This window comes from Mycetomoellerius zeteki, unplaced genomic scaffold, assembly GCF_001594055.1.
Source record: "Mycetomoellerius zeteki isolate Tzet28-1 unplaced genomic scaffold, Tzet1.0 scaffold375, whole genome shotgun sequence".
NCBI classification, from domain to species: Eukaryota; Metazoa; Arthropoda; class Insecta; order Hymenoptera; family Formicidae; genus Mycetomoellerius; species Mycetomoellerius zeteki.
The window spans coordinates 67,429-92,086 of NW_017257366.1; the positions used below are offsets into that span (position 1 = coordinate 67,429).

A 24,658-nucleotide genomic window follows, 5' to 3' on the forward strand; every position below is an offset into this window, starting at 1 on the left:
TCTATAGGACTTTTTTTCTTAGTTTTTTACTCCTCTACACGCTCCCGAAGTTTTGCCATTTAATTTGGAAACACCCTGTATTTGTAATATTTATAATATATAATATATATTTCATTGCTCAACAACTCGGTTCAAGATACACAATCGATTCCCTGATCTCATTACACGCTTCTCATTGCGAGAATCAGCATTCAGCCTCGCAGTTCGCGTGCGAGTTGATGTCAGAGAGAATACTACGAATTGATGTCAGAGAGAATAACTGCGATGGCTGCGATGTATTGTATCACGGTGCTCGGCAAGTCGGCAGGAGTGCAGCTCCGGTGCGCCGTGCGCGCGCCCGGCAGCGTTGAGCGGCGGCGGCGGATTGCCGGCTAAGGGCATTCACCTTCTCGGGGCGGTCGTCTGTTGCCCGGGCAACAGACAGAGCGGTAACCCCTTCGGGGCCGGGGGCGTTCCGTCGCGCCGCTCTAGACTCTCCGATCGTCGTCGCGCGGAGCAGCGCGGCGCGACGCGGAGCGTACACCTTCGTTCCCGCGTCTCGGAAACGAGTGGCCGTGTCATCGGCCTCGGTAAAGGAAAGGACCGGGCGCGAGCGAATCGAGAACAGAACGACGGCTGTCTCAAACGTCTCGTGCCGCTCGCCCGCTCGTTTTCCAGATGCGGGAACGAGAGGAAGCGGATCATCAGCTCCGCGAATTATAGTCGCGCGTGTGTTGCCGACGGTCAGGACGCGATGCACGACGATTCCATCTACGGGGAAGCCTGCGAGATCGCGGCGGCTACAACGGTAAGTCTACCAAACAGTATCTTCGAATATACTGCTCGTTAAAAATCCCTCACGTCGGTGCCCAGCCACGCACGATCATGTATTTAGGTTATATCAGTCACATGTAGAGACGTGACGGTGTATCCCGTACTTGTGCGAGTATAAGGCTTGTCTTGCCTCTCGCGCGTGGATTCGATTAGAGGCGTGATTGACCCGTCGATTTCGCGAGAGACATAAGTGTCATTGATTTGTTTATGTTAACTGATAATTGGCGAGAGAAAACAGTTACGACATTGATCGACTCCCCTTATATCGTCGGCTATAAAAAGAAGAGACAGGATGATTTCTCTCTTGATTTTCATCGCAGAGGGAGATACCTTTTTCGCGCTATTTCTCCTCCGAGGACAAAGGAAGTCGGAACAGTGAAGGGGAAAAACCTGCGCGTTAAGGGCTACATTTATTTTTTAGATCTATTGTTTTTACGCGGCAACGCTAGTCGTCAATAAATCTGTTTACGTTGCTTGAAATTCCCAAAAATATTTGTATTTAAAACAAGATAAACATATATATTTGAATGTTGAAAAGAGAGAAAATGAATATTCTAAGGCCTGATGGAATGTGAGTTTAATTTTAATCTCGGTTCAATTTACTTTTTATCTTTTTCTAATTCTAAGCTCGCCAGTAAACGAGAATAGATTAAAATGGATTGAAATTCTTAATCCATTCGAATGCGTATTTTAAATACAAAAACTTTTTGAATTGAATTGGATTAAAAAAACTGCACTTCCTGTCCAGAATTTTGAATTAAGCAATATTCACGATCCACTTTTAAAAATTGAACTTATTTTTTTATTGAACATAGAAAATGTGTTTCATACAATTCCTATAAATGAGTTAGGCACTGAAATGGATTCGGATTTGCAAACGTTGAAATGAATCTTTTTCAATCTATTTTAATCAATTTTTGTTTACTGAGAGAATTAAGTTCATTTCAATGTAGATTAACTTTTATCGTGTGTTAATTTACTCTATCTTTTTTTAATTCTAATTAGAAGATAAAAAAAAAACAAATCAAACCGAGATTAAAATTAATCTTACATTGGTGAAACTGAGTCTAATTCTTAGAATTAAAAATATTATAGATAAAAAGAAAATTGAACTAAGATTAGAAATTAATCTACATTGGCGGAAACAGGCATAAGTACAAACAAATGTAAACAACGCGAAGATCTAATCGATTAATTATCGCGCGTTTGCAACTACGAATTACTGTGTATTAATACCGCACTTTATCTTAACGGCGCTCGCTTTTTGACGCACAACGCGAGATTATTTGCGCGCCATGATAGCGTCTCTAAAATAATAGTGTTGTCGATTTCGCCCCTAACGTCGCGCACACGCACGCACACATGCCGTATCGGTTTGATGCGATGAAGAAAGAATCAATTCAAGATGCGCTGATGCAAGTTTCGGACCGGTTGCCATCAGCCATCTACGTAAGATAAATAACCACGTCAAGAGATTTACTCCGTATGTACTAATCGAGACAGAACATGCTCGAGCAAAAAAGAAAAACAAAACGCCACGTTAAACGATGCGCGATAAAAAGTATATTTTACCGGCGTTGATAAGCGCGTCGCCATCGATTTCTATTTTTTTTACTTCTTTACATCCCCCCCCTCTCTTCTATTCTCCTTTTGCGTGTAGCATCCGCTGGAGAGTCAGCTATAGCCGAGATGGGCGAGGAAGTGATTTCTCGAATCGTCAACCTGGCGCAAACACTCCACGTGAAATATTTTACCTTTGTTTTCGATCGTAAAGTAAGAGTGAATAAGCATTGAAACTTGCTATTGGAAAAGTCATAACGTGCATGTTAAATTATTGATTATTTCACTAAGCCGACGGAATAATTAAGAATAAGTAATATCGAAATTTATTTTTTTGGAAAGTTGTATTATTATTATTGGGGATGTGCCGAATAGTGAATTTGTCGGATAATCGGATTTTACTTAACAATTGCATGAAGAGATTGGAAAAGTGAATATAACTTTTTTACAGTAAAGCAAGAAGATTGCGAATTGGAGATTGGAATTCAACTAATTAGAATAAAACAAATATTTATAAGATTAAAATGGTCTATAATTGGTCGAATTCTAATCTCCAATTCATAATTCTCAATCTCTAATATAGAAAATAAGTAGACCCAACTAATACAGAAATATTGTATGTTTCTTCTGAAAATATGAAATATGTAGCAGAAAATATATAGCAAATAATAAACGCAAAAGATGATTTTGATTTTTAAATTTTTTAAGTTATATTACGTCATATACATGTTAAACAATAATGAAACGGTGATAAACATATTTAGTTAAGTTGGCCACATATGAAATGTCTTGATCTCACGTAATGTTTTAAAAAATCTATCATTTCTCACGCAAACATTTCACGTGACCTATAGACAACCTAACTAAATACTTATTAGTATAAATTTGTCATAATTATCTTTAGTACAATTGTTATTATCATTATTGTATATCTTTATTTCTTTTTGCACACGTTCTATTTTTGTAATCTGTTGCATTTTTTGTGCTGCTTATCTGCGTATCTGTTACCAAATTCTATTTACTTTCAATCTTATTTTATTTTTATTTTTGCTTCGGATTTAGATTTTTAGACAGCATTACTGCTGATGCCTCGCCCATTGAGTGCGTCTTTCTTTATCGCATTTATACTACTGCTCTTGTTTTTACACATCAATATTATTGGCTACGTTCAGCAGAGAAAACTAATCAGTTAACGTTTAGTGATTCTTCAATATAATTTGTTCCTACACTTAGATCCAGTGAAGATCTAAAGCAAGAACCAATCATATTAAAGAATTACTAAGCGCTAACTTATTAGTTTTTTCCGCTGAACGCAGCTATTATTATATTTATTAGTATACCTACGTAATATAAGTCATTAATATAAAATTATTTTATAAGTTATATTAATATAAAAGATATGTATTATTTATTCATTGCAGTTTTAAAATTTATTTGAATAAATTCATTTGACTATCCGGCCGAATTGATTAAACATCAGATAGTTGCCAGATATCCGGCACATCCCTAATTATTGTAGAAATGCTAAAACAATATTCTATATATAGTTAAGAGATGCGCTCTACATTAACGAATTAATGTTACGAAAGTACGCACCGACACAAGTTCGATTATAATTCTGGTATTTTAATCTTTGAGAAGAAGGAAAATATACAACAAATGATACATAAATTTAATTATCTCTTTCAATTTTCCGTAAGAAATATGTAACATTTTTGTATTACATGGGTCTATTTCTATTTTCTACATTGCAGATTGAGAACTGTGAATTGGAGTTGACTAATTAGATAATGTTAATCTTAATCTGTTGAATGCTATCTCTGCTTGGCTTGGAAAGTGTATTTAGGGCAAACCTAGGAAAGGGTATCGATCGGTGTGACTCATTGACTTTAAGGAGGTCATCCATTAAGAACATATATTCCGTATAAGCGTAGTTCGAAAAATTTTACATGTCCCATCACCTATTTTCATATTCACAAATTTTTCGTATTCTTATTAAACTTTTTCTATTCACAGATTTTATTTCAAGACACTCACATAGTGACCAGGGAACTTTGCTTCGGCTTGAGATCCTTGCAAGAAGCCTGAATGATATCGGGTTGAAATTGTAGAGGTCCAGGCACAAAATCTATCTCGTGCGCTTTCTTTGTGTTGGAATTTTCGTTCGTTAGTGTCTAGCAATAAAAAAATTACAAAAAATGATACACAAAATTAAAGAAATCTTGTATTGTCTGCATTAATGCATTTACTGATCATTCAAGTAAATGTATATATTAACATTTTCATCATATTTCATTATATGTATAGTATGAACGTGTAATGAATTTTGAAATTTTTAAGAGGTTTTAGCAGTTTTGACAATTATAAATTATTTTCTTCACTAAAATTGATTTAATTTGCTATTTATAATTAACATCAATGTAGAAATTAAAATTAAATAAATGAACTCGTTATTTTTGTGAAAAAACAAATAAGAGGGAGGAAAAATTAAGCTTATTTATTATAAAACTTAATCAGTGTTTGGCAATAAAAAATACAGAAAAATTATGCACAAGATTAAAGAAATTGTTCCAGTATTGTGTATACTAACGCATTTATTATCCATGTAAATGTATATTAATATTTTTATCATATTATATATGAATATATTATCGTGGTGAATTTTTTGAAATTTTTGAGACGTTTTAACAGTTCTAACATTTATAATTTTATAATTCTATTTTTTTTAATACACTAAAACTGATGTCGCTATTTTTAATTAACATCGATGTAGAAATTAAATTAAACAAATGGACTTATTATTTTTGGTAAAGAATTAAAAAAAGTGGAGAAAAAATTAAATTTGTTTATTATAAAGCTTAATTTGTATATATCTCAATGTATTTTTATGAATACACAATAAATTAAATTAAAAACAAATGCACACAATATTAAGTTGAATAAAAAACATGAAATACCATAGTTATTTTTTAATGATTATTACTTAAACGTTGCTAGATTTTGAACGTGTTTTTTAAAAAGCTGGTTTTCGCAATCCAGGTTATTTGGAGAAAAAAATACACAAACAATTATATTATTCTTACCAAGTTTCCATTGCATGGCTCGTAATTTTTTTCGCTTACTGTGCAAGGTGAATTTGCCATTGTGGAAACGAATAATTCACTATTTTTCGTTGAAGAAATTGGCCTCCTTGGTGTAGCTAAAATCGTGTTGTAACTGGAGTCTATGCTCCCATATCTAGATAGGACAACAGAAGATACATACATACTTTTAATTTCTATAGTAGATCTTTTGTAAATAATATAAATGTAATAGATATGTGTCACTTGTATCTACATTATTATATCCATTATTAACATTAAATCTACGATTAGACATGTTTTTAATTTATATACGTAAGAAAATGTTAACAGCATTAGCCAACAGCAATTGAAAATAATCCCGTTAATTCAATGATAATATTAATGAAATAAGTACGCTATACTCTTGCTTTAACCCTTTCAGACCCAATTTTATTGGAATCGTGTGTGTTAAAAAGATTCTTTTTAATTCAATTCATGCACGCTTTAATATGTAATTCATATTAAACAATTTTTTTCAAAATTTTGACTTTTTCCAACATATACATTATTATGTCGATGTCAAACTCAGATGATATCGATAGAATTAAATAATTTCAACGGATAATGTCTTCAAATTTGATGTACATTACACAATATACGTAGGGTCTAAAAGAGTTAATAAAATGTTATTTGTGTCATTAATACTGTTATTGAATAAATAAGATTATTTTCAATTAGACTGCTGTTGGTTAATGCTGGAGTGACCAAATTATCACATTACAGTCGTATAAAAATCTTCGAATTGACTGAACGGAATAAAAAATCCTTTTACAGGATTAAAGTAGACGCAAAATTAGGAGATGGTGCAGTGGACCTTGTACTAAAATCGAAAAAAAGTTAAAAATTTTTTAACATTCTTTTGATTTTAGTATAAAATCCACTGCGCCATCTCGTAATTTTGCGTCTACTTTAATCCTATAAAAAGATTTTTTATTTCATTCAGTCAATTCAAAGATTTTTATACGACTGTATATGATAATTTGGTCACTCCAGCATTCCCTTAATACAATATTATTTTTTTCCATGTTATTATTAATTATATGGAAAAATACAATACGACACACATCTTCCTCTCGCAGATGCATTTCATGCACATCTTACATCAAAGAACAGCTGGCTGGGCTTGGATCTAAGTCGCTTGTGTCCGAATCGTCGAATATCACCAGTTCCGGACTCGTGCGAGATTCCGAGGAGAGTAACGGCGTGCTCTCAGATCCGCTGTCTCGCGTCAGCGAGGAGTCGCTGCCTGGGTAAACACGGATCTTATACATAATGTCTCTGAAGTTGACAAAAAAAATGATGCAATGCAAAGAAGTTTCTTTTTCCGTTTAACACTTCGGCGCTTCCTCGAACGCAGCAGCTGCTCAGAGTGGTGAATATCGAGCGGGGCATGCAAAGATGCACTAGGAAACACGAAGCTAAACGACGAGCATTCTACATCGCGTTGAACTATATAATCATGCTGAATGAGATTTCTTCTCGCGTCATCGTCTTTTTTCTTTTCTTCTTTTTTTAAACACAAATCCGTTAAATACACCGAATGCGTATCACCCCACGAGGTGCGAGCACCAGATAACAGATTCAATAACTGACTTCTTACGACATTTACTGCGGTTTTATCGAAACGACAAATGTGTCTTTCTTGGGTCCAAATTAACTGATTAATAACCGGGATCGCGTGAAAAGTTATCGTCGGGAATTTTGGCGACACGATAATCAGCGTATCACCCGTGGTCGCCGTGAAACTGAAAGATTTTAAACTCACTATCTTCTTTTTCTTTTCTCTAACACGATCGATCACGATCTGGTCCCCGTGATATACTGACTGGACGACCGGCAAGATCCGGGGGATTAAAAGGGACACTTCGCTCCTGTGGGAAGTGGTTACCGATCGCGCGCCCTCGTCTGGAAAACTGGGTTTTGGAGTAGGTACGTCCCCGTTTTATAAACTCGGACTTTGTATCAATGGTATCCTTGACTTAGCACGCCTCCCTCCAACCGCGTTTTTCAACGAACATGCCTTGCGCGCATCCGTCGAACGAGCGCGGCTAAAAACCGCTGACTGATCCGATCGGTCGTAACGACCACATAACTTTCGCAGATTCTCTCTTCTCTTGGCCTTCCCCTTGGTACCGATGCTCTTGCAGCTCCAGGACATCCATGACTAACGCAAGAGAGATTCCTGTCTCTCTCGCCCTGTATTCCATTTGACACTTACATACGGAAAGAACAATTTTGTTATAACAATTTTGAAGTATTTCTAAATTTATCACTGTTAAATTCATAATGTCAAATTATATCTAATTTGAATTATTTTTTTACAGGTCACCAATGTTTCTACTCAATATATCGTTAAATATATCGTTTAATTAAAACTCAATATATCGTTTAATTAAAACAATGAAGTTGAACAATTTAACTTAAGGAAATGTATTAAATTTGACTCAAGTTTAGTTTATCACTTATTAACAAGTAACACTACCCAACTGTCACCAATCTGGATGAAACTATGCACACTTGTTTAACATTGAAAAATATTGAACTCGTTTTTTTATTTTTCTCGAAAATGAATTTTAAGGGTTGAAACCACCCCCAAGAATGGATTTAGATGAATATTTTCAATGTTTATTTGTTCAGAATTAATTGGCACAAGGTTTATACATTTATTGGAGCCGTGCCGCTTCATTAAAACCTGATTTTCGTCTTATTTTTGCTGTTTTTTAAAGTTAGCATTGAAGAAAATCAACTTGACCTTCAAACGACCTTGACATTTGACCTCCAAGATCAAGGTAAGAACATCATTACATAGTTCTTCATCGACTCCGACAACTTTTGTCGGAAACATATTTCGTTGCCACCTATATGCTGGAAGTAATTCTCGTGACGAGATAACACATTTTTGGGGGTGGTTGAGGGGTGGTTTCAACTCTTAAAATTCATTTTGGGGAAAAATAGAAAAACACGGGTTCAATATTTTTCAATGTTAAACAGGTGTGCATAGTTTCATCCAGATTGGTGAGTGACAGTTGGGTAGTGTTACTTGTAAGTAGAAATAGTCGCTAATTTGTTATCAAGCTAATCCAAATTGTCGACGCAAATCAGCTTGAGTGCTTATAATTGTGCTCGCTTCGCAGTTCATTCTCTTCTCACGCATTGACTGTGCGAAGTAACCCCGTGAATGACCTTCCGTCCATCTCAATTTCGATCATTCATGGCGTTTTTCCCGCGGGGATTCCCGGTGTTTCTCAAGGGAAGTAAAGTTTTTTAAATAGATTTTTATTATGAAAAATTAACAATAATATCCTCTCGATGTTGAACGGTGCTCACGAAATACTACAAGGCTTCTTTTTTGTAGAAGTTAAACGTGTCCATCCTTTTTATTATTAGCACTTCAAACGTCAAACGTCAAACTCGCGACCCTATCCACTTATCTCTTGCGATGCATACGTAAGACGCCCGAGACTAGCCGCTTTGTACATTTGCTATCTTAATTCAAAGCAATGTAAAGCATGCTGACGTAAGTCTATCGACTTCTTACACAGCTCTCAACTTAAAGTCATTAAGTCAACGAATTATTATGTATATTCTCTCATCTTTGATCTATTGAACACTACAAGAATAAATCCTACATTTGCAGAAAATTGTCACATCCATTTCTGTTTTCTTGTTTAATTTCCGCGTTATTAATCCCCGCGTTATTTATCTACAAAACTTATCTCTATTACGTACGCAATTACGTACGACATTCTTTCGTTGTTTTGCTTATTTATCCGCTCGGAAAGTGTCTACAATCTTATACAAATCGAAAATCTTCGTTATTGTTAGAACTAAGAAAATTGGAACACGACTCGAAAACTGGAGTAATCAACGAGTAAACACAAATTCATATACGATACATTTATTTCACATTATACACAAACGTTATTCTCTTTTCAAGAATAGTTCTCGACACAACTATCGCACAGATAGCATTTATAAACTCAGACAACATTTCCTACAACATGTCTAAAAGATCTTATAAAGACCTCTTTTAGATATACATGTCTAAAAGATATCAAAAAACGTACTTTATGACGTCTTTTAGATATGCGTGTTGTTTGGGAATATAATTTGATTAATCGAAAAAGGATATTATTTTTCACTTAGAATTGGATACGATAAAAATCTTTGTTTTTCATAGAAAAAAAAGAGTCTTTTTAGTAATTGTTGAGTTAAAAAAAGCTTTTACATAGCCAAGAATTTTATGTTTTTCTGTCTTTTTTACGCACATGTACAATAGCAAGATTATTATCGAAAAGATATGTGATTTTCCGAAGAAATCTGAAATAAATTGATATGAAAATTAATTTTTCTAAAAATACGCATTTAAGATTCAATAATATTATTTTAACATTGTCCCAAGTAACAATCGTTTAAAAATAAGCTATAATATTTCGTGTTACCCTGGATCTACAATAGGGTTTTAAGTCTTAAGTCATAAGAAATGGGCGAATCACAGTCGATTATTCCTCTCGGATTCGACTGTAATTGATCAATTTCTTACGGCTTAAGTTCTTAAAACACCTATTGTAGATCCGGATTTATAGTTTCTGGTTCATGAAAAAAAAATTATACGAAGTTTCTTTGAAACTTGATCTCAATTTTCAAAGTAGCAACTTTGCGCAAATTGGTTTTAGAAAATGAGAAATAGATATCCAGGTAGAGCATAAGTCATCACGATTTCAAAATGACTCTAAAATGATTAAGTGACTAAAAGTCACTTTATTTTCAATTATTTACGGTAGTGTCACTGCGCTTGTCTCAACGCTGAGACCCTTACCGTGTCTCCTGATTTGACATGTTACTATAATTAAAATAAATGTTAATTACAATAAATTACCTTCGTAACATCGTAATTATGAAAATGGAATTACGCATGATATCGATATACAATTGACAAAATGTAATCGATCTCTAGTATTCTCCTCATCTCTCCTTTTCATTCTTTTCACGCGGATTTCCGTCAATTCCTGCAAAACGCAGGATGTCCACAGTCCAACCCAAATGTTAACGACTTACGATACTTTAACCTGCCTTTGTGGCCTTATGAGTCAAAAAACCATTTTGGGGAAAAGAAGACTACTTTCCTTTTAGAAAATACAGTCGAGACTGATCGAGACAAACATCGTTCTATCCTGTTGGCATTCAATGAATAACAAAGGCTGCGGCAAGAGTTAAGTGGAAAGAAGCCAAAATAAGAGGACATGTGTGTCAATCGTGTCTCCTAAAAGGAAAACAAGTGTCAACGACACTCGACTCGACTCGACTCGACTGACTCGACAGCGACAGCTCTAACCGCTGACGAGTACTTAAAACCCGATCTACATAAGACGCAGAACGCGGTTCGCAGCAGTTCGCAAAACTAGGAACTAGCGTTAGGACGTATTTTAATCATATGCTTGTAGGATGCAGAACGCAGGACGCAGAAAGTTGAAATTCACCCAACTTTCTGCGTTCTACAAGCATACTATGATTAAAATACGTTAGGTTAGTTTCTAGTTTTGCGATCTGCGAAACGTGTTCTGCGTCTTATGTGGATCGAGCTTGACGGCCGACGGCCTAACGGTCCATGTGGTTTCGATTGTGGCATGCACGTGTGCACTCCCGCGACAACTAGCGCGCGCGATGAGCGATTTTCCAAAATGGCGGCAACCGGGCACTCGTGCCCTTGCGTGTCATTGACAAACCGAGTTCGGTCTGCCGCCGACAGTTATCGGGTGGCTGTCTCAAGTGTTTGGTCTCCGTACAGTTTATCTCCTCACCGGTCGCGACCAACAGATTAACTTCAATTTCCAGTTCCTCGCCTCATCGTTTTTTTTCCCTCTGTCAGTTGCAGCACGCCTGCGGAAGTACCTTGCGAGCATGACTGCGACGTCGGTGACGAGCCTGACGGTGAACACCCGGGTGTACGAGGGTCAAAAGCCGGGCACCTCGGGCCTAAGGAAAGCCGTCAAGGTCTTCCAACAAGAGCACTATACGGAGAACTTTGTGCAGGCGACACTGCACGCTCTGGGCGATCAGCTGACCGGCTGCACTCTCGTCGTCGGCGGTGACGGGCGATTTTACGTGAGGGAAGCGGTGACGAAAATCATCCGAATTGCCGCGGCAAACGGGGTAAAGGCCGAGCTATCGTAGAATGGCTACGTTTACACCGTACTCTTAGTCCGTGACCTATACTATAGGTGTCTTTGTTTAACCCAACAGTATAAACAAGGACATCTATTGTATGGGCCGCGGCCTAAATGCACGGTGTAAACATAGCCAATAAATTGATATACTTAATAACTGTAATAACGAATTTAGTCACTTGCATTACACTAAATTAGTAAATGTTAAAAGCAGCTATACATGAAATTAATGAAGTTAAATGTGAAAACATAAACATCCAATAATGATATTATCACGTTATTTAACAAAATATACTTTTATTATTTTATTATTAAAATTGATTATATTATATCGTTGCATTTAGATACTTTATATAAAGCAATCTTTTGATATGTATTAATCTAGTGTAGTGCGAGTGAAATTCTAAGAAATTCTTAGAAGAAGATAACAAGTAAGTTAAATGGAGATTAAAGTTAATCTACATTGGATAAAAATGGACATAAGATATACAGAAGAATTCATTGATGACAGCAATTACGTTCTTAATTAGATTTAGCAAACTTAAGGTTTGATATTAGAAAACATAGATTTATGTAATTTTTTTATAACACATGTATATTATTTGACAGTTTTATTTAAATTAAAGTAATATAGTTGGACAAATTGTAAGAGATTATCTATAAAATTATAAGATTATGATGTATAGATACCAGATATATTGTAATTTTTTTAGGTAAGGAAGTTAATAGTTGGACAAAATGGCATTCTCTCGACGCCAGCGGTGTCAACTATAATACGAAAGTGTAAAACGCAAGGAGGGATCGTTTTAACTGCGTCGCACAATCCTGGTGGTCCTGATGCCGATTTTGGCATTAAATTTAATTGCGACAACGGCGGTCCGGCTCCAGACAACGTAACAAATAAAATCTATGAGATTACTAAAACGCTCCAGAGTTATAAAATTATTTCTGATATTAGTATAGATATTGACAAAGTGCAGAGTGTCTCTATTGAAGTGGATGGTAGACCATTTATCGTCGATATAATTGATTCTGTGAAGGATTATGTGGAACTTATGAAGGAGATTTTTGATTTTGCGAGTATTAGAAAATTGTTACAAGGCAGTGCAGATAGGCCAGCGTTTAAGGTTCTCATCGACTCATTGAACGGAGGTTAGACATTATATAATTCATATTTGGCTTCTGCTTTTATTATCTAGATATTGTAATAGAAGCTGTATTAATTGTAATAATTTTCAGTTACGGGACCGTACGTAAAGCAAATATTTAGCACTGAATTAGGCGTCGATGAAACTAGCTTAGTAAATATAAAACCATTAGAAGATTTCGGTGGTTTACACCCCGATCCAAATTTAACTTATGCTAAAGATTTAGTGAATGCTATAAAGGAAGGACCATACGACTTTGGTGCGGCTTTTGATGGAGACGGAGACAGAAATATGGTGAGTAAAATTCATCAAAAAGTGATCTAAAAAATTGATCTCTAAGATAAAAAATAGTTTCACTAAATTGTACTTACAGATTTTGGGCAAGAAAGCCTTCTTTGTTACTCCTTCCGATTCCTTAGCGGTGTTAGCTGCTAATCTAAAATTAATTCCGTATTTTCAAAAGACTGGTGTTAAAGGATATGCTAGATCAATGCCAACAGCTGCGGCTGTCGATAGAGTCGCCGTTAAAAACGGGGTAAAATTCTTCGAAGTTCCTACTGGATGGAAATATTTTGGTATGCAGAATTTTTATCTTACCAATATTATCAATTTTATATTTGTCCAATATAATCTTTTTTTATAGGAAACCTGATGGATGCTGGAAATCTATCGTTGTGTGGAGAGGAAAGTTTCGGTACCGGTTCCGATCATATTCGCGAGAAAGATGGAATATGGGCATGTCTAGCCTGGCTCAATGTGATCGCAGGACTAGGAAAATCTGTGGAAAATATTTTATTGGATCATTGGAAAGTTTATGGAAGAAATTTCTTTACTAGGTACGCGTGCGCGCACACGCACGCGCGCACACGCACGCGCGCACACGCACGCGCGCGCACACACACACACACACACACACACACAGTCTATTATTTTTGAATATTAAAATATTTAAATTTTTAATATTTAATATTTGTATATTTAAATATTTTTTAATTCAACATTAATTCCTTACTTTTTCTATGTATTGTTATAGGTATGATTATGAAAACTGCGATTCCGCGTGCGCAGATAAAATGATGCAAAGCATCGAAACCCTGATTGAAAAGCCAGATTTGATCGGCAGAAAGTTGCAGTACGAAGGTAAAGAGTATATTGTTAAGCAGGTGGATAATTATTCCTATACGGATTCTGTCGATGGTAGTAAAGCTATGAAACAGGTATGTTCTACGATAATATTAGTACGAATAATCTCATATTTTCAAGCTGGTTATAACATTTTGTATATGTTAGGGATTACGGATATTGTTTGCGGATGGCTCCCGCATCGTATTCCGTTTATCCGGAACAGGAAGTTCTGGTGCCACTATCCGTATGTATATCGATAGTTACGAGAATGATCCAGTTACTTTCGAAAAAGACGCACAACTTGTTTTAAAACCTTTAATTAATATCGCATTAGAATTAAGCAAACTTTGTCAGCATACTGGTCGCAACGCGCCTACTGTGGTTACATAAGAGTTCGCTCGTTACGTTCTTGCGCTCTTCCACTATTTTATAAAAACAACAATTTATAAACTCATGATATTGAAATAATAAAAATAAATTAAAAACGGGCAAATGAAAGTCACGCACAGTTGTCAGTGCACAAATTACCAAATGTAGATAATTGTTAGAAATTCATTTATTTTACTTCAAACGTTTTGGCTCATCTCCAGGTCATTATTAGTGAATATTGTCGACATTTAAACTTTGAAGAATGTTTCTCAATTCCAACTTTGTAATTCGAACACACATCACTGGCAGATGAGTATTTTTCTCGCATTTTAAGTGTGACGCAAGCGAATTTATTATACAGTCAAAGTAGGAAAATGTGGATCAGTTATATGATTCGATACTGTATAATTTAATTAAGATTGTAACTTGTAATTTCCTAGCAACATTATAATTTAACAATATTAAATATTAAATCATTGTGTAATATGGTTCAATTAATATATAATATATTAATAATAAAAGTGTTGAGAAGGCCTACGAACCATAAGAAAACAATATTTAAATAAAAGATATAATATTATTAATAAGAACTAAACAAAAAATAATACAAACGCATTTCTCTCTCTCTCTCTCTCTCTCTCTCTCTCTCTCTCTCTCTCTCTCTTTCTCGAGCCTGATCGGGTCATTCTCAATGTTAAACATACAAAAGTGATAAATATATACATATTGAAAATATACACGGTTTAAAACTGGTAGATAAAAAGATAAAAAAGTAAGTACAGACTTCTAATGGATGTATACTGGTCACTAGATCGCATCCTGTCTTTATCAAGCTGATATTAAGTCCAAAACAATGATATAGCGCGTGTCATTAGATGTCAATATAAAAAGCTCCTTATTTAACAAAGTCATTGTGCGTAAGAATATTCGTTACCCAGTGAGAAATGACAATGGAATCGATGTCGAATCGATGTCGATTCGACGTCGATTCCATTGTCATTTCTCACTGGGTACAGAGGTATTGCAATTATAATAGTATCAAATCAAGGTTATATAAGAACAAGGTTATATAAGAACCTATAAGAACGGTGAGACAACGAGTAAATTAATATAAAAATGAAGATCTGAGAACAATTAATGTCTGTTTATAAAATCATATATGGATAATTTGATAGTATGATAGAAAAAAGTTGAATTAAGTTACCTTTTATATTTATTAAGTATGCTATAGTATCCAACAATAAAAAATCCTTAGTATTTATCCGAATATCAAAACTTTTTATATCGATCGAAATATAAAGGTACTTAAAAATTTAAGCAAGATTGCGAGGAAACGTCTTGATTGTCTGGCTGAGAAATACAAAGTTTAGTTCTTATTAATTATATTATATCTTTTATTTAAATATTGTCTTATGGTTCGTAACCCTTCTCAACACTTTTATTATTAATTTATATTAAATATTAAATCTTATAGGATCGTACATGTGAGAACATAATCAATAGGAAATAAATGCCTTTAACGCTCTAGCTGGATCTCTTAAGTGCTTGTATAATTTTGTGTGAATTTATATACTACGTATGTAGTCCTTTAAATTGCCTTTGAAAGCAAACTACTAAACTACTACAATAATATCACCAGTTAAATTGACTAACAATTTAACAATTCGATGCTCTTATCTTAGAACGACGTTAATAATGCTAAATAACATTAAAATCTGTAAATAATTAATTCTTATTGCGAAAAATATTGCCTCGATCGGGAGTCAAACCCGGATCTCTATATAGCATTTCGTGCGAGCGTCCTAAGCCTTTAGACCACCGAGGTTTAATATATTATAATTTAACGTTTGTTGAAGATGACTATCTTAATTAAAATTCTGCAATATCGAATCATATAATTGATCCAAGTTTTGCGACTGGATAATATGGACAACTACGCATGACTCATTTGAACGGTCTTATCTCTCATTCAACTTTATCTCTTATTTATCTAAAGAGATTTATAAAATGAAGATCCGGTTGGGGTATATATTTATTTGGATTGTAAAAGTTCGTCCAATTTCACTATTAAAATCACGAAGCAATAGCATAATAATTGTTACTGGCATCAATGAAGGAATTTTCCATTTTTATAAAGTGTTACCGTTTTACGATTCCATCCATATAATGTATATACTGTGCGTATTGGACGAGAACTATTCAATATGCATATCGGAGTAACAATTGTGAAAAACGTGTTTTAGGATCTATTAGGATCCTCTGCTAGATATTTAAAGTAGATGTTATTGCTTGAATTCTCCTTATATCCATTTCAAGTTAATCGTAAAAGAATACGTTTTAAACTTCAAAAAAAGATACATTTTAAATTTACTTAAATCTTCAAGTTTTGAATGTATGAAGAATGTCGGTATTATCCCTTTTGAACATTAAGAGGTAACTTTGTAATTATCTCTAATTATTGGGTAAAAATTTGATTTTATATACAGGGTGTCCCATTTTAATTGTCCACTCCAAATAACTTTCTTATTTTTGATTTTAGAGAAAAATGTTTCAGACAAAAATTGTATGGTTTCGAGGGGGTCACAAGATGGTACCATTGGTTTGACCTTGGATAATCATTTGAAAATTACATGAAGGTCACCTTCAATTTCTTAATTCTGGAACATACCATTTTTCATTACATATTCTCGTAGGTTATCTCGAGAGCTTTCCAAAACACTACAATAAAATATTTTTCTATTGCGTATTTTCCGAGTTATAAACCTTTCCTTTCCTTTCTAAAAAAAAGGAGATGTTAAATCGATACTCGAATGTATCGAAGTTTATTGTTGTCGCTTTTCCGCGAGGTTGATCATGTAAGATAAGACTACAGGAAAGCGAATTTGTATTTTTATTAAAACTAGAACATAACAGGCGCGCGCTTCGCGCGCGCTACTAAACTTTTAACATTTATGCAGGATGTTTTCAAATACGGAACTGTCAAAACACACAATTTTGGCAATGACAGATACTCGTGAAGTAAACGCAACGAGAGAAAAATATTTTATTGTAGTGTTTTGGAAAGCTCTCGAGATAAGCTACGAGAATATGTAATGAAAAATGGTATGTTCCATTTAAGAAATTGAAGGTGACCTTCATGTAATTTTCAAATGATTATCCAAGGTCAAACCAATGGTACCATCTTGTGACCCCCTCGAAACCATACAATTTTTGTCTGAAACATTTTTCTCTAAAATCAAAAATAAGAAAGTTATTTGGGGTGGACAATTAAAATGGGACACCCTGTATATATATATATATTACAAGGTATCTGAAATAACGCCCACTAATCATATAGTGCTATTCCTAATGAAAAACTGAGTCGAAAAGTCCTCTACCATTTTGCAATTTCCGCAATATTTTTTTTAGTTGCCCAATGAGAATAATGTAAAAATAGACGTACAAGACAACTTTAAGATATCTTTAAAAGTTCTTTATGAAACATCTTCAAAATATTTCACAAAGAACACTGAAAAATCTTAAAATTGTCTTATATATCGATTTTATTCGTTTATTCGACAATCTAGAAATAAATATCTCGTTATTTGTAATACTATTATAATACTATTACAAAAATTGTAAAATAGTAGAGGACTTTTCGTCTTAGTTTTTTATTAGGAATAGCACTGTATGATTAGTGAGCGTTATTTCAAATACATCCTGTATATATATTTACATGAGTTTTAATGAGCATTAAAATTATGCTTATTTATATTATGATATGGATATATCTGACACATGTCAGAGGAACTATTTGTGTTGGAAAATCTTTGGAAAAATGTTTCGCGACGTATCATTACGTTATATAATAATATTGTTAATATGCAATAATCTATCTACTCGTTGTCGCAGCGTATAATAAAACAGAAACGCAAAATTCATCGTGCCCAATTAAGAATGTGTAGATATACTCCAAAAAAACTGAGCACAAAAAATGTCTTGTACTTACACCTATTATTAAAAATTATATTATCTGTACATTATTTCGGTGACATGTGCATTTTTTTACTAATAGCTGACACTAAAGTTGATAAGACGCTTTCGTTATTATCGTACATTTATATTTTGCAGCCATAAAATTGCAATAATATGTAATGAATGTCATCACGTGCATTCCGGTATGTAAAAATATAATTTGTAAAAATTACGATTTTGAATGGACAAAATGGATACATTGTCAATCTTCCAAAGCTTATGTCTATCACAATTCACATCCAATATTCGTTCTATAATTTCCATTCATTTTCGTCCACACACATGAGCTCTACAGACTTTTGCAGTGAAAATACTATCTAACGTTTGATGTAATACTCTAGAGAAATTAATATATTGTGGAAAAGGAGAATTATTTAGTTACTAATTGATAATTTTATCCGCAATATGTCAAGGGCGTAAAGACTGGAATTCAATATTAGATAGCATAATATTGGAGGATTAACAAAAGCATAAATTCGATATTGTCTTGAAGGACCAGTCTTTCCAACGTTCGCCAAACTTATTACTCTGTCTGTATTACAGCCGATGCTATGATCCAGGCAGAGACATAAGAGATTTATTTGTCAAATAAAATACTAGATTTTTTATCTGAAAATGGAATGACTGGCCCTGTGAATTGAATGTAGCATAATGGATAATAATAAGCGGTTTTAATTTATTCTGCTTAACAAAGTAAACATTTTATTAATAAATTAAGTCATCGTAAAGAAAACGTCACTGCGATCCACGATGGGTGGTGATGCTGCTTTCAAATTCTAATGATATATCTCAGAATCCTTTTTCAGCGTCAGATTATTACATAAAAATTATATTTGAGTCTATTGTAGATTTATTTATATCGATAAATTTATACTTAAATTGGAGTGGGAAAGAGATAAATCTTTTTACACTTCTTGTACAGTAACATATGTAAAACTGCCTATGTAAAATTTACTATTTATTGCAACACAAGCATAATACGAAGAGACTATTAAAATTTAAAAAAAACATTGAAGTTTTTGTAGATAGTAATGTAAAACTGTAAAGAATTTTTTTTTTTCATCAAAGCAGTCATCCATTGGTCTTTCTGAAACTTTCATATGTTCATTAATACTACGCACAAAGCTGGCCATTTCATTATGATTCACAATTCTCTTCACTGCTGCGAACTGCATTTAAATGCATACAGTTTTCCTAAAGCATTTTTTTACTTATTTTTGTCACGGTTATTCCTTACTCATTTGATCTTTTTACAAAAATATATTTTGTTACTTTGCTTTCTCAAAATAACTCAGTTCTGACATTCGAATATCGAAAGAAGCATGGATGCTTAAATTGGTGAATTCACCAAAACCTGAGAAATAGCCAGCAGGACCTTGTCACAATTTCTCAGAATTTGGGCGACCCCAGATATAGCGATGTAGGTTTGCAAATTCGAGTTTAGCGCGATACTCAGCGTTTTATAGTCTTCAAATAAGTAGTTATTTAAGTGAAATGATGCAACGAAAATTTTCATGCATTTTCTGCATTTTGTTGTGCGATATATTTGTTTCAAAGCCATACAAGGACAACGTAATTCACTGAGTATCTCGTTAAGATTAATCGATAGAATAGAATACGTTAACGAATTTGTACAAAGAATAGTAGAATGATTCAGAAAAGAAAGAATTGAATTTCTTTCGAGAAGGGACAAAAGTCATAACAAGCACAATTGGTGTGAAATTCTATATGTAACAGTATGTCTCCACGTAAGAAAAAATGAACAATAGATATAGTAATTTGAAAATATGAAACACGTTCGATAGTTATGAGAGGCACTTTACTGTATCTCGCGAGTGGATGTCTCGACTATCGATAACTAATAACTGCACAAATGTATTACATTACTAGTTTTCCTTTTCTTTTCATTTCGTCTTTGCTTCTTTCTTTTGTAGGATATTTCACTATAAGCCTATCTATCGGAAATATCACATAAACTCGTTTTACATTATGGGAAAACGCGCGATCATGACACTCACGTTTCATTTCGAACGAATTGAATAAAATTTTCACGGGACCGGTGTAGCGATACGCCGCGAAAAAATAGATAAAAATACGGAACAAAAGCAAAATAAACGATACCATTTTTTTTCCTTCCGTGAATAAATGCAGCGTGTTACGGAGAGATTTCGCAAGGCAATTATGTAAATAGTTGATGGTGAAGGAGAAGGAGAAGGGGAGAAGGAGATACTTAGGGACCTGAGCCGATATACGCCCCCGTTTGATCTGTTAATTACGTCCTAGAAAAGTGCAGAGAGACAAAAAAAAAGAGAAGAAAGTGGGTATTCCGAGTACTCTTTAGAACGTAATAAAGATTACTTAACGCGGCGGCGATGTCACAGAGACCAGCACAGAGACTGCCGATTACTATAAAGATATTAACATGTAACATTTGTATCATAATCATAATAAATACTAATTATCATTATAAGTATATGAATGAGTGGCTGCTCGGAATGCACTTGATATGATTCATTGCTGTTCCAATTTTTCTATATATCGTTCCACGTTGCATTGTCTAATTCTGGCGAAGTATTCCTAGTGTTCCTAGTATGATATAAATATGTATTCTCCTTGTCAATTAATCGAATCAGTGTCAGCGAATTGTGTAAAAATGCACAACTACTTTTTTTACCGACTAGCGCTAGATGTGATCATACTGATTTTCAGTATCGCACATATCTTGAATACGATCTTCGTGTTATAAGCAGAGACTGAACACCGAAATAAAAAGACTAAATAGTAAAATTGAATACATTAATATAAATTATAAATTTGATTGGTACGATTTTTATCTCAGTTATACAAAAAATATTGATATATAGTTGGTATTTTTTTAAATCTGTTTGCAATCTCTGGTTATAAATAAAAAAAATCGGTATCTCATCTGCGCTAAACCTTAAGTAATAAAAATCTTCATGTTTACAATTACGTCAATGTATTCTTCGTGCCCTTATGTTTAAGCGATTATGTTCAAGCGACATATACAATCTTTAAAGTAGTGACTTGACAACTAATTCGACTTTTAATAAATTTATCTCATTACAAGGAATCTCTATGCGTATTTTATTATTTTATTTTTAAGACATTTTATGGGAATCCACATAATAGTGCAAGGAAAAAACGACTTTTTATTCATTACAACTATAAAAAAAGACCTTTTTACGAACAACGATAGTGTTATTGTGAAGCTTATATATTAAAACCAATGTTCATTTTATATACAAACAAAAAATAAGATGTAGAATAATTACTCTCTTCATTAACAATTTTTTTATACATTGTTGCCTATTAACAGTCTTTTTTGTACAAAAAAAAAATAAAATTCAGTTGATCACACTATGTCAAAATCATCCCTCTGTAAAACAAAAATACATTGTATTACATATACATAATTACGAAAATATAATTTAACTGCAATAATGTATAATACGAAATGCTGAAAGAATTCTCACCTCGTTATTGTATTCTAGTACATGTTTCTTAATAGCAGATGTGTCTACCCATGTTACAAAGTCCTCTAAATTTCTGTAGTAAAACATATAACCGATATCGTTTTAGTTGTTTCTTCAACATTTGTGCAGTAAACAAAACATAAAATATTACCTTGTTACCAAAAACGCTGGATCTTTTACAACTTCTACTCCAACTCGGACATGACCCTGTTCTATCAATTTTGTTGCCATAGGTATTGTCTGACTCATCTTATTGCGCACCATAATGACTGGGAGTCTTCGTCTGCAGAAGCAACTGGCGGTTACTTTCTGTGTTTGCGACAAGTCCCATTTGGTGGAAATCAGGCCCATCATATACAGCTTCTCCAACAATACGGCACTTTGCTCAATACGAAAGGGATGATCAGGCTCGACTTCCTTAATCTTCCTACCCAACTCTCGTATATCTCGTGATAGTTTGTTGTATCTACAATCCATTGATAATTATCCTTTAAGTAGATAAGTAGCTGCAGTACTCTATGCACTTATCTTAAAAATCTTTATTTAAAAAGCAAAAGTAAAAACAAGAGCCTGAGATATTAAAATTCATTATTTTTAGATTCATTTCATATTATATGGTCCTAATAAATTGTTTATTATTGTTTATATATACTGCCTGAAAAATGTGTATATTCCTACATGTTTGATTATTACTAAAGCCTCTTCTAAAAGCTTAGAATGCTCGCACGGAATCCTAGAGATCCAGGTTCAACTCTGAGGTAATATTTTTCGTAATAAATTTATTTACAAATTTTCAGTACATTAAGGTCTTCTTAAAATGATGCCAATTAGGCATAAAGTTATTAAATTACTCGTAATTTAATTTGTGATATATTACTATATAGTAGTTAAGTTACATTTCTAAATCCAAAAACAATTCGACGCACAATTTGAGAGACTACAAATGTGTTTTATATAAATTCACATGAAATTATGTTATTTAAAGTACTCAAGATCAAGCTTCGACCAGTCTAAAGGTTTGATATTGGCTTTTAAGCTGATGTGATTCTGAAATTTGACCAAATTCCATTGCTGTAAACAAGATAATCAGATTTTTGCACTTTTGTGATACTTTCGTTTCACGTATAAGATGGTTAAAGTCCGCTCGCTTTTACGAAGTTACGCGTTATGAAGTGAAATATACACGGAAGCATAATTTGCTTTATGTTGTAACAAATTCAGACCTTGTTAATTCCATTTGAGACAGTTTTGTTGATTCCATGTCATACGCTTCAAATATGACTTTTTGCTCTTTTTGCTCCTCTGGTGGAGGAGCTTTTAGATGAACTGCAGACTGCAATCGTGCCGGAATTATGGTTGGCACATCGGAATAATTGATTTTTTCGCGAATATTGTAATGAAAACCATAGGTACGTTGCGTTTGACAAAAATAACAAGAATCAACAAAGTGTTCACTTCACGGCAACCAAATTACTGGCGAAACGTATTTTATCCGATATTTCTTTCGTTTATTTTCATCATATTTCCATGCGACCATAGCACGGTAACAGTAATAGCACATAACCTCTGGCACAATCATAAATTGGTTGTGCCAGAGGTTATGTGCTATTACTGTTATTTGGTACATAAGGCATAACAAAATAACCTTCAAAACCTTCCACAAAGCCTTTCGATATTCAGCCAATATTTTGACGGCACATGTAAACCACACAAATAGCAACAGTTATTACGATTCGGGCACTGCATTCTTCACTTTTTTCTTAATTTTTACTTTGCTTCACTAACTTATTTTGCTTTTGTTTTGGACCGCAGTGACCGCGGTCTGACAAATTCTAAAACAGCGAGAAATACTCAAAACATATGCGCATGTAACTATTATAAAGCATGTAACCGCGACGCATGTCGCATTGCAGTATTTCGCAGCTGGCAGATTTCCTAACCTCAATAGTCGTCAAATTTAACAATATCTTGGTCCACGGGGCAGAATGACTCTCTTTGACAAATTCGTTTATTTCATGCGTCAAATGAGCTTAATTTCGTCAAAATCGGTGAAGAAAACAGAATTTTTGAGTATTCCATTTTTGAGTAACCAAAAAAACTTTTGTTGCATGTATTAATTGGTAATTATTTAGAATGCTTCCTTCACCTCCAATTTTGATAAAATTAGACTCATTCGCGTTTTTGCACGAAACGAAAGAATCTGTCAGAAAAACCATTGGGTTGGCTTCGCGAACCGAGATATTAATGCCCATTTCTACCAAAGCAATTTAACTTTAATCTAAACTAACTCTTCTTCTTGTGACAGATTTCCTAACCTCAATAGTTGTTAACTTTTAACGCTTAATATCTCGGTTCGCGAGGCAAAGCGACCTTTTTTGCCAGATTTGTTCATTTCGTGCAAAAAGGCGTCGAATGAGTCTAATTTTGTCAACATCAAAGATGAGGAGGCTAAACTCAACAATTACCATCGCTGCATTTCGTAGGTATGAGATATCCTAGCCTCAATACCCGTCAACTTCAACGCTTAATATCTCGGTTCGCGGAGCTGAGCCAATGTTTTTCTTACAAATTCTTTCATTTTGTGCAAAAGCACGTCGAATGAACCTAATTTCAAAATCGGAGGTGAGGGGAGCATTATTAGCAAATAATTATCTATTAATTTAATAATCTCACTTACACCGTATAATCCGATCTTCTCTGAATACAATAACGTTTCAAGATTTTAACCTCATGGAGATTGTTGTCAACCTGCCAAGACAAGAAATCTACTTTTTTCAGCAGTTTCTGCTCGTGATACTTTAGTTTTCGCACCATCGTAATCGTCGATAGATTGAGGGCGAGGGTGC

The 24,658-nt window shown here is 34.0% G+C and overlaps 3 protein-coding genes across 5 annotated transcripts in view; 1 reads left to right on the forward strand and 2 right to left on the reverse strand.

The window, feature by feature from the left end:
• Positions 1–7,393, reverse strand: part of LOC108725953 (sodium-coupled neutral amino acid transporter 9) — a 27,137-nt gene extending 19,744 nt beyond the window's left edge. Inside the window, exons 1-3 of the mRNA XM_018453281.1 lie at positions 6,597–7,393; positions 5,457–5,610; positions 4,411–4,547 (exon numbers count right to left, since the gene is read on the reverse strand). Coding sequence (XP_018308783.1) covers positions 4,411–4,547; positions 5,457–5,610; positions 6,597–6,766 — 461 coding nt within the window. The 5' untranslated portion in view covers positions 6,767–7,393. The remainder of the gene's footprint in view (positions 1–4,410; positions 4,548–5,456; positions 5,611–6,596) is intronic.
• Positions 401–14,743, forward strand: Pgm1 (phosphoglucose mutase 1). Of its 2 annotated transcripts, XM_018453282.1 has the most exons (8): positions 401–787; positions 11,365–11,648; positions 12,376–12,814; positions 12,902–13,104; positions 13,184–13,385; positions 13,454–13,646; positions 13,844–14,027; positions 14,101–14,743. In XM_018453282.1, the coding sequence occupies exons 2-8, from the start codon at positions 11,397–11,399 to the stop codon at positions 14,323–14,325; spliced, it is 1,698 nt and encodes a 565-aa protein (XP_018308784.1). In that variant the 5' UTR covers positions 401–787; positions 11,365–11,396; the 3' UTR covers positions 14,326–14,743. The 2 variants fall into 2 exon arrangements, with proteins under 2 accessions (XP_018308784.1, XP_018308785.1); XM_018453283.1 differs by lacking the exons at positions 401–787; positions 11,365–11,648 and having other exon boundaries at positions 12,412–12,555; positions 12,621–12,814.
• A 6,875-nt stretch (positions 14,744–21,618) lies between these two features.
• LOC108725958 (U3 small nucleolar ribonucleoprotein protein IMP3) lies at positions 21,619–24,658 on the reverse strand. Of its 2 annotated transcripts, XM_018453289.1 has the most exons (5): positions 23,458–23,766; positions 23,036–23,285; positions 21,964–22,278; positions 21,813–21,885; positions 21,619–21,715 (listed from the first exon to the last, which is right to left on the reverse strand). In XM_018453289.1, the coding sequence occupies exons 2-5, from the start codon at positions 23,071–23,073 to the stop codon at positions 21,692–21,694; spliced, it is 450 nt and encodes a 149-aa protein (XP_018308791.1). In that variant the 5' UTR covers positions 23,074–23,285; positions 23,458–23,766; the 3' UTR covers positions 21,619–21,691. The 2 variants fall into 2 exon arrangements, with proteins under 2 accessions (XP_018308791.1, XP_018308790.1); XM_018453288.1 differs by lacking the exons at positions 23,036–23,285; positions 23,458–23,766 and adding an exon at positions 24,490–24,658.

Coding starts and splice junctions, on each gene's coding strand:
- Pgm1 (XM_018453282.1), top strand. CDS start 11,397: ATGACTGCGACGTCGGTGACGAGCCTGACGGTGAACACCCGGGTGTAC. Junction 12,815..12,901: donor CATCGACTCATTGAACGGAG/GTTAGACATTAT, acceptor AATAATTTTCAG/TTACGGGACCGTACGTAAAG. Junction 13,386..13,453: donor TACTGGATGGAAATATTTTG/GTATGCAGAATT, acceptor CTTTTTTTATAG/GAAACCTGATGGATGCTGGA.
- LOC108725958 (XM_018453288.1), bottom strand. CDS start 24,626: ATGGTGCGAAAACTAAAGTATCACGAGCAGAAACTGCTGAAAAAAGTA. Junction 21,886..21,963: donor CCAGCGTTTTTGGTAACAAG/GTAATATTTTAT, acceptor GTTTTACTACAG/AAATTTAGAGGACTTTGTAA. Junction 21,716..21,812: donor TACTAGAATACAATAACGAG/GTGAGAATTCTT, acceptor TTTGTTTTACAG/AGGGATGATTTTGACATAGT.